General features: G+C 40.1%; 1 protein-coding gene across 1 annotated transcript in view; it reads right to left on the bottom strand.

The window, feature by feature from the left end:
* LOC111949872 (A disintegrin and metalloproteinase with thrombospondin motifs 15) overlaps positions 1 to 10,512 on the bottom strand; it is a 26,403-nt gene that overhangs the window by 2,842 nt on the left and 13,049 nt on the right. Inside the window, exons 3-7 of the mRNA XM_070433850.1 lie at positions 6,286 to 6,453; positions 5,407 to 5,690; positions 4,991 to 5,168; positions 4,308 to 4,483; positions 819 to 938 (exon numbers count right to left, since the gene is read on the bottom strand). Of these exons, the coding sequence (XP_070289951.1) occupies positions 819 to 938; positions 4,308 to 4,483; positions 4,991 to 5,168; positions 5,407 to 5,690; positions 6,286 to 6,453 (926 nt within the window). The remainder of the gene's footprint in view (positions 1 to 818; positions 939 to 4,307; positions 4,484 to 4,990; positions 5,169 to 5,406; positions 5,691 to 6,285; positions 6,454 to 10,512) is intronic.

Here is a 10,512-nt window from a genome sequence, read left to right on the forward strand (position 1 = left end):
TGTTCACCAACACCATGTAAGTGACCCAGCACACAGTATTGCTTTCTCAAATGTATACAAGAATCTTCTTGCTTTATTCAATCATACTTTATGCACCATACTTTATGTACCATACTTTATGTCATCATACTTTATGTACCATAACTTTAATGTCATCATGACTTTTGTCACCATACTTTATGTCATCATACTTTATGTACCATACTTTATGTCATCATACTTTATGTCATCATACTTTTGTCATCATCTTTATGCACCATACTTATGTCATCATACTTTTTTCATCATACTTTGTGTCACCAATACTTTTTGTCATCATTTTATGTACATACTTTATGTCATCATACTTTGTGTCACCTACTTTTGTCATCATACTTTATGTTTACATACCTTATTCATCATACTTTATGTACCATACTTTATGTCAATATACTTTGTAACCATACTTTATGTCATCCATACTTTATGTACCAATCTATGTATCTTTGTCACCATACTTTATACTCATCATACTTTATGCACATACTTTATGTCACCATACTTTATGTCCATACTTTATGTCATCATACTTTATGCACCATACTTATGTCATCATACTTTTTTCATCATACTTTGTGTCACCATACTTTTGTCATCATACTTTTATTCATCATAATTTGTGTCACCAGACTTTGTCACCATACTTTAATTCACCATCATTTTTTTTCAGACATGGCTAAACTTTGTGGTGATGTTGCCTGTGGGAGCGTCCAACATCGACATCCGGCAGCGTGGCTCAGGGCCATGGTTACGACGACAACTACCTAGCGGTGAAGAACCGACACGGCAATCTTCTGAATCTTATTGGAGCTGAGCTTGCCGTCGCAGCCCGCCTTGATACATTTCCCTTGGACACACACTGCAGAGGTGTCGGGAGAACAGGGTGTTCCATCAACAACCTGTAGGTGTGAGTAGATTTTGAGAAATATATTAGTGAGAGGAAGCGGGCTTGTGTGTGTGTGTGTGCGTGTGCTTGTGTGAGGGTGTGCGTGCGTGTGTGAGTGCGTGTGTGAGTGTGCGTGCAGGGCTTGACATGAACTTGTCCTTCGGAAAATATTTTTTACTTGTCCGAAAGCTAAAGTCAAAAAATGGTCTGTAACACAATGCGCCAAAAAGGTAACTGGAAATAGTGTTGTRTGATGCATGGAACAACTTTACAAAATAGAATGTAGCATTATCATTATTATGCCTATTAGCACACAGAAAATCAGACAAAAATGTAGGCTACCCTCTGCCTACTGGCTTCTTTGCAGATTCAAGACTGTCTCAAAATACRACATTGCCCCTTTAAAGGCCCAATGCAGCCCTTTTATAGCAATATCAAATCATTTCTGCGTAACAATTAAGGACCTTACTGTAACAGATTTCTACTAAAATGGGCAAAAGTCTCTTTTTAGCAATTTGCTAGGACTGTTTGGGAGTGGTCTGAGTGGGGATGGGAAAACTGAATACCAGCTGTTATTGGCAGGGAGGTTTGGAACTCTCTTTGTTATTGGTCTATTAACCAATTTATTGCATGGTGATGTCACCATGGAAAGCCGAAACTCCCGCCAATGCAAACCTGCTGATTAGATTGTATTTTCAACCAGCAACTATCAGGAAATAACACTGAGCAATTATTTTCACACTTTTACAGTGTTTGCTTTATATCAGCTGATAAAACTATGTAAAACAAATAATGTTGACTGCACTGGGCCTTTAAGTCTCTTCTCAAGGATGATTGCAACATTAGGGTTACAATTACAACRAAATACTTTTTATGTCTTTAATAAAATWATTTCCTATTTCAAAGAATCAGGTGGCAAATGGCTAAAGTAGGTTACTTCAAAGCAAGKTAACTAACTAAGRCATGTTTACATTCAGGTTTCAGGGGATATCTATTAACAGCATGGGAGATTGTCAATTCTAKGAATATATTTTAAAGCCAATGTTGACTAGAGGGGAATCCCAGCTTTCCAACAGTGTCAGATTTCTCTTTTCAGCTCCCAATACTCAGCGCTGGAGAGACAGTTTTACAACCGGAGTACAWAGCATTGGTTTATTAAGGCACCCATTCATCAACTGTATGCCRGCCATTTGCAGTGTGCCAGTAGAAGGTTTTAAGGGACATTGGACTTGCCAATGACATTAATACATGCTAATAGCTAAATAGTTAACTRTTGACATAACTAGCCAGGCTACACGATATGTGTTGAATTAGCTATCTAATTAGCCTGTAGTCTATCATTTTTTTTATAGGCTAGGGCCTATAGGCTAGGGCCTCTCACTGGCACACRTGCACATGCATACACCATAACTTTTCCAGGACTTCCATGACCGTACAAACTCTGTTGCTGACCAAAAATGTGTCATAACTGTGCAAATAACTCACTAATTAGTAAGGAATATCAATATGTGCAGACACAGCTACACTCGGCTCTGTGCCTTGATCTCAAAAGCTTGCAACCGGGAMTGTTTGAAGGACCGCTCCTGTCAATGCAATACAATYCTACTTGATRCGCTCTGCAGAAATTGGGAGAACAGCAATACTTCGCACCCAGAGGACAATGATCCAATTCTGATTGGAGTAATTGTTAGATATTGTGATTTTTGAACTGACTCATATCTATATTATTATTGCCCAACTTTTTTTTACTTGTCCCGGAAAAGCGTTAATGTTGAGCTCTGGTGTGTGTGCGTGCATGTGTACATGCGTGCGCATGTGAGAGAGAGAGAGAGAGAGTAGAGAGAGAGAGAGAGAGAGAGAGAGATTCCATTCTAAAAGACCACAAATGGATCCACACTTTCTATCCAGCAACTATCTGGACCATCTAAGGACAGCACAGCAAACAAGCAATACAAATATCAGTGCTCAAAGGGAAAGAGAGGTCTGGTATGTATTGATATAAAAGCTTGTTTCACTGCTTGGTTGGTTGGCTGTGTAAATACTTGCCGACAACAACAGCTGTAAAGGCGACACGTTCTCTCCTCTCCTCTTCTCTCTCTCTCTCTCTCTCCTCTTCTCTCTCTCTCTGCTCTTCTCTCTCTCTCTCTCTCCTTCTCTCGCTCTCCGTCCCTCTCTCTCTCTCTCTCCTCTTCTCTCTCTCTCTCTCTCTCTCTCTCTCTCTCTCTCCCTCTCTCGTCCCTCCTCCTCGTCTCTCTCTCTCTCTCTCTCTTACACCTCTCTATATCAGGCTAAGTGACTGTAATCAAGCTTCCTGACTGGCATTCCTTCTTCACACTCTTCAGAAAAACATGACTTATGCCTTAGTTTGGTTACGATGGTTGTAGCCTACAACATTGCGCTTAGCTCTTCATTGACAGTGCCACCTGTCATTAGRTCACCAAATGTGAGACAGACAGTGTTTGTTGGGTAACACTTCACTTGACACCCAGCGTCATAACACGTTATGACACRGTCATAACCATRTCATAATATGGTCATGACWCTGTCATGACATATATTTACACCTGTTGTGACCATATATTGTGTTATTTTATGTCTGGTTATGACACCTACCTAAGAGTGTTTATATAATGTTTATATGTTTATGTTTAATGTTTAATATATGTTTAATGTTTATATAATATAATTTTCAAAATATCATTGTCAGACATGCACTGACCCCAATGCTCTGTTGCTGATGACTGGGATTAATGCAGGAGCAGATATCAGGAGCAGGACAAGACACCCTCTTTTTGACTGATCACTGACATAAGGGCATGTACGTGACAGGCCTATCTGGCTTATATGATTATGACGGTCATAATGCTTCTTGACAGAGTCATAAAGTGTATTTTCTTAGTCCAAGTAAAGTGACACAGGTCATAATGCTTCATGACATTAAGTTATTTAAAATATGATGAAAAAACATGACTGTTAAGAATTCATTACAACAAAGGATTTAAGAAACAAACTTTAAACGAAAGGAAACTTCTTGGCAGGGGAACAAACTAATTTGATTAAATGTGGGTTTTGACACTCTTATGTAAGTGTCATAACCAGCCATGAAATAACTAAATATATGTCACAACAGGTGTAAATATATGTCATGACAGTGTTATGACCATATTATGACAGGTTATGACAAGTTATGTCAGCTGTTATGACATATTATGACATGGTTATGACCGTGTGATAATGTGTTATGACACTGGGTGTCAAGTAAAGTGTTACCGTTTGTTGTTTGTTGGTGCAATCTGTTACTGCAGGTCAGGAGAAGTTAATTTCTCAACAGCCTTTCTCAACATTCTTCAGCAGGTTGCTACTGCAGTCTGCAGGTACTCACCTTTGGAGCAAGGACATAGAAGTAGCCTGTTCCATTGGCCCTGCAGATGAGCTTGCACTTGTCCTTGGGTGACACTCCAGAATATTTGGGGACCCACACCACAGACGCTGAGAGCCTGTTGGTGTTGAGGCTGAATCCGTTGAACGCCTCGCACTGCTCCTCACGGAAGCTTTTGCCTATGGATTGTATGCTTATTAGTAACGTGGATCCATACGAGTACACATCTATTAAAAAAAAATGTGGGTCATCCTTTAATGAAGCAACGTATAAAGGCTTTATAGGACATGCATAAAGTCTTCATGAGCACTACATACACGCTTGACATGAAAAGTAAAAGAATAAGATGTTTTATTGTCGGACAGGTGCACTGAAACATGTTGATTACATCTGSTACTTTGCCAAATGTGACATGACCTTTTGCGACTGTTCATATAACATAACATTTGCTTATGAATGATTTCTGAAGCTTTTATATAAGCTTTACCAAGGACTTGTGTCTTTCTTTAACACGTCAAATTGTAATTTTAAAGTGGGACATTTGTTTCACACTCAGGTTTCATTTAGCATATTTTTACATATTAGCATGTCAGCAAATCTTATTTCTTGTGGTAAAGAAGCAAAATGCTTCCAGTTTTCAAAATCGTTTAATTAAGGATTATTTAAAACTTCACAATGAGTTCTACCTGATTCTGGGCAGATGTCCAAATTGCAGGAGCGATACTTCACACGGAGTCCTTTGCAGTATTTCCCTCCATATTCTGGAACAGGGTTGTTACAGTCTCTTTTGGCCAGCTGAACTCCTCCTCCACAGGTTCTGGAACACGACCCATACACACCCCACCCCCCCCATCCACCGTCCACCTGTAGGAGAACCACACACATTTAGAACCTGCAGTCTATATTACATGTAGAGCCTATAGTTACATTCTAGTATACATTTAGAAATAGAGGTTCCAGTACATATTATTATTAAGATATAGATGTTTCATTGTTGTTAGATTSTGAAATCATTGTATTCATTGTGAGATCAGTCTCTACCAACATCTACATCAATAGTAATAACTAAGCAGATCAGAACACAGACAGTGAGTGTGCTCACCTTGGTCTTAGTGGTGTTGTTCTTGTCGGTGCACACCCCTCGGAAGCAGAGCTTACTGTTGCCACAGCTGGTGCCATCGGCCCAGGGGAAATGACGTGTCTGGCAGACCAGCTGGCCTCTGGCCTTGCCCGTGCACCACAGCTTGGAGCAGGGCTGCATGTAGGGACAGGGCTTGGAGCCCGTACCGAAGGCCAGCTCACACTGGCGGTGGAGGCTGTAGTTGGTGCCTGGGAGGCTCTCRGGCAGAGCCAGCAGCTTTTGGGGCTGATCCAGAAGACAGTCCCCTTTTTAAGAAAAACAACCACAGTGTCAAGATATCAGCCGTGCAAAGCCAGCCAGGCTGAAGACAATTTTTATGGTTTATATCTGCTCAAGAGTGACAGGTGTTGTCGTATGAAGCAATGTCTCTGCACTGTTATTCAACATGCCTTTGCAGTTGAACAAAGCAGTCTTCACTCCTCTTAATCAGAGTTWTTCAAGATTTGTAAACCATTACATAATCATCTTTTCCAGCCCAAATAAGTGCAATACCTGTGCAAAAAACCTGTGCAACATTAAACAAGCACTCCTTATACGTCAGTCAGCTAATGCAGACGTTGAACAGGGACAGTATTGGGAATGAGAGGCCCATGAACTCGCCAGTGCTATTACTGCTAATTGCATGACCTCGTTTAAGAACTCCAATAGTTCAAACTGTTTAGATTTGCTGCAAGGGTGAGAACAAAGCCTGATGTTTTTCAAAGGAGAAGGGGGGGGGGGTATATATACATTTGTATGACAGCTATAATTTACACAGGCAGAACTGGCAGAACTCACACACACACACGCACACGCACAACAGCTGCAATTGACAGAGACCGAGCTGAGTGGCTGACTGACCGTGGCCTCTGTCCAGGAAGTCTGTAATGATGGCTGCGCTGCACACAGACCAGGGGTTGGCACGGTCGATCTGGATCAGCGTGGGGGACATCATGTGGTTGTCCTTGAGCTTCCCAAACACCTCCTTGCAGGCGTTCACATTGTCATGGGGCATGTTGAAGACATGGCCTGAAGGACAGAAAAAATAGCACAAGGAGGAAATATGACCAGGACAACTATAAAATCGGAAAAAATAGAATATTGGTTTGGGGGTACTAGGTTAATTTCATCATCATTTCATCATCATCATCATTTGAATCMGTGTCAATCATCATCAACAAAATCCAATAATGTTCTAATTCACGTGTCAAAAACCCGCAGACAGAGGGTCTGTGGGTTTTTGCTCCTCCATTGTACTTGATTGATTAAATATGGACACTAATTAGAAAGGAACTCCCCTCACCTGGTTATTTATGTCTTAATTGAAAGGAAAAAACTAAAACCTGCAGACACTAGGCCCTCCATGGAATGGGTTTGASACCCATGTACTAATTAGAGGATGATTTAAATAAGAGGAAAAATTWAATCTCTGGCTCAACAAGCCATTGAGACCTTGCTACTGTCGAGCAGTGGTTTGTTTGCAGAAATTTCCCCCTTTTATTAAGTTTGCAATGTCCATTTGTTTTGCTCAGCCTGCTGTAGCTCATGGTGCTAGCCTGGCCTAGTACCATTTGCTTATGTTTGTAATGAAGACCGCTGACAGTGGAACATAATCACAGATTCATTGGGACGAGAACAAGGAGACTCAAGGAGGTTCACTAGACTTCTAGTGTTAGCATTGAGGCGGTGTGCCYTAGTAGGAGGTCCACTGTGTGCAGCTCACCCTGCACTAACATAAATAACATGACAATATCTACTTCTGCTAAGCTTCCCAGAAAAGCAATGAAAACAAGCAAGCATCCCTACAAAAGTSCTCAAAATAGCCCACGTTAACATATGTAGCCTAAGAAACAAGGTTCATAAAATGAATAACTTGCTAGAAACAGATGACATTCATATTCTGACTATCTCTGAAACTCACTTAGATTATACCTTTGATGATACAGTGGTAGCAATACAAAGTTATAACATTTAAGAAAAGACAGAAATGCCAGTGGTGGGGGTGTTGCTGTTTATATTCAGAACCACATTCCTGTAAAGCTTAGAGAGGACCTCATGTTAAATACTTATGAAGTAATATGACTACAGGTTCATCTGCCTCATCTAAAGTCCATTCTGGTGGGAAGCTGCTATAGACCACCAAGTGCTAACAGTCAGTATATTGATAACATGTGTGAAATGCTTGATAATGTATGTGRTATCAACAGAGAGGTATATTTTCTGGGTGATTTAAATATTGACTGGCTTTCGTCAAGCTGCCCACTCAAGAAAAAGCTTCAAACTGTAAGGTTGACTGTCAACCTGAACYAGGTTGCAGGCACTGGTTACAGTTTGAAGCTTTTTTTTGAGTGGGCAGCTTGWTGAAAGCCAGTCAATATTTAAACCAACATRTATTGATCACATCATTACTAATGCTGGAGAAATGTGCTTGAAAGCAGTATCCAGATCCATTGGATGTAGTGATCACAATATAGTAGCCATATCTAGGAAAACCAAAGTTCCAAAGGCTGGGACTAATATATAGTGTATAAGAGGTCATACATTTTTTAACATAAACATACATTTTAGCCTACTAGAAAGTGTGTGCCCTCAGACCTAGAGGGAAGCAAAAGTCATTCTGCTCCCTAAGAATAGTAMAGCCCCCTTTACTGGCTCAAATAGCCAACCAATCAGCCAGTTAACAATCCTTAGAAATGTTTTGGATTGTTTTTTGTTGACCAGATACAATGCTATTTTACAGTAAAYAAATTGACAACAGACTTTCAGCACGCTTATAGGGAAGGACATTCAATAAGCGCAGCAATTACACAAATGACTGATGATTGSCTGAGAGWAATTGATGATGAAAAGAATGTGTTTTGTTAGACTTCAGTGAGGATTTTGACATTATCGATCATAGTCTGCTGCTGGAAAAACGTATGGCTTTACATCCCCTACTATATTTTGGATAAAGAGCTACCTGTCTAACAGAACACAGAGGGTGTTCTTCAATGGAAGCCTCTTCAACATAATCCAGGTCAAATCAGGAATTCCCCAGGGAAGCTGTCTAGGCCTCTTACTTTTTTCAATCTTTACTAATGACATGCCACTGGCTTTGAGTAAAGCCAGTGTGTCTATGTATGCGGATGACTCAACACTATACACGTCAGCTACTACAGCAATTGAAATGTAAATTGGAGAAAAAGTAAGAGGCCTAGACAGCTTCCCTGGGGATTCCTGATTTGACCTGGATTATGTTGAGAGGCTTCCATTGAAGAACACCTCTTGTGTCTGTTTAGACAGGTAGCTCTTTATCCAAAATATAGTAGGGGATGTAAAGCCATCCGTTTTTCCAGCAGCAGACTATGATCGATAATGTCAAAATCCTCACTGAAGTCTAACAAACACATTCTTTTCAATCTCAATTTCTTCAGGCAATCATCAGTCATTTGTGTAATTGCTGCGCTTATTGAATGTCCTTCCTATAAGCGTGCTGAAAGTGTTGTCATTTATTTACTGTAAAATAGCATTGTATCTGGTCAACAAAAACAATCCAAAACATTTCTAAGATTGTTACTGGCTGATTGGTTGGCTATTTGAGCCAGTAAAGGGGGCTTTACTATTCTTAGGGAGCAGAATGACTTTTGCTTCCTCTAGGTTGAGGGCACCACTTTCTAGTAGGCTAAATATGTATGTTTATGTTAAAAATGTATGACTCTTTATCACTATTATTAGTCCCAGCCTTTGGAACTTTGGTTTTCCTAGATATGGCTACTATATTTGTGATCACTACATCCAATGGATCTGGATACTGCTTTCAAGCACATTTCTCCAGCATTAGTATGATGTGATCAATACATGTTGGTTTAAATTTGACTGGCTTTCATCAGCTGCCACTCAAAAGCTTCAAACTGTAACCAGTGCCTGCAACTGGTTCAGGTTGACAGTCAACCTTACAGTTTGAAGCTTTTTCTTGAGTGGGAGCTTGACGAAAGCCAGTCAATATTTAATCACCCAGAAAATATACCTCTCTGTTGATATCAACATACATTATCAAGCATTTCACACATGTTATCAATATACTGACTGTTAGCACTTGGTGGTCTATAGCAGCTTCCCACCAGAAGGACTTTAGATGAGGCAGATGAACCTGTAGCCATATTCTTCATAAGTATTTAACATGAGGTCCTCTCTAAGCTTTCACAGGAATGTGGTTCTGATATAACAGCAACACCCCACCACTGGCATTTCTGTCTTTTCTTAAATGTTATACTTTGTATTGCTACCACTGTATCATCAAAGGTATCATAAGTGAGTTTCAGAGATAGTCAGAATATGAATGTCATCTGTTTCTAGCAAGTTATTCATTTTATGAACTTGTTTTTGGCTACATATGTTAACGTGGGCTATTTTGAGGACTTTTGTAGGGATGCTTGCTTGTTTTCATTGCTTTCTGGGAAGCTTAGCAGAAGTAGATATTGTCATGTTATTTATGTTAGTGCAGGGTGAGCTGCACACAGTGGACTCCTACTAGGCACACCGCCTCAATGCTAACACTAGAGAGTCTAGTGCACCTCCTTGAGTCTCCTTGTTCTCGTCCCAATGAATCTGTGATTATGTTCCACTGTCAGCGGTCTTCATTCGACATAAGCAAATGGTACTAGGCCAGGCTAGCACATGAGCTACAGCAGGCTGAGCAAAACAAAATGGACATTGAAACTTAATAAAAGGGGGAATTTCTGCAAACAAACCACTGCTCGACAGTAGCAAGGTCTCAATGGCTTGTTGAGCCAGAGATTTAATTTTTCTCTTATTTAAATATCATCCTCTAATTAGTACATGGGTCTCAAACCCATTCCATGGAGGGCCTAGTGTCTGCAGGTTTTAGTTTTTTCCTTTCAATTAGACTAAATACCAGGTGAGGGGAGTTCTTTTCTAATTAGTGTCCATATTAATCAAGTTCAATGGAGGAGCAAAACCACGACCTCTGTCTGCGGGTTTTTGACACGTGAATTAGAACATTATGTGGATTTTGTTGATGATGATTGAACACTGATTCAAATGATGATGATGATGAAATGATGATGAAATTAACCTAGTACCCAATGA

Source organism: Salvelinus sp. IW2-2015, linkage group LG22 (assembly GCF_002910315.2).
Source record: "Salvelinus sp. IW2-2015 linkage group LG22, ASM291031v2, whole genome shotgun sequence".
Lineage (NCBI taxonomy): Eukaryota > Metazoa > Chordata > Actinopteri > Salmoniformes > Salmonidae > Salvelinus > Salvelinus sp. IW2-2015.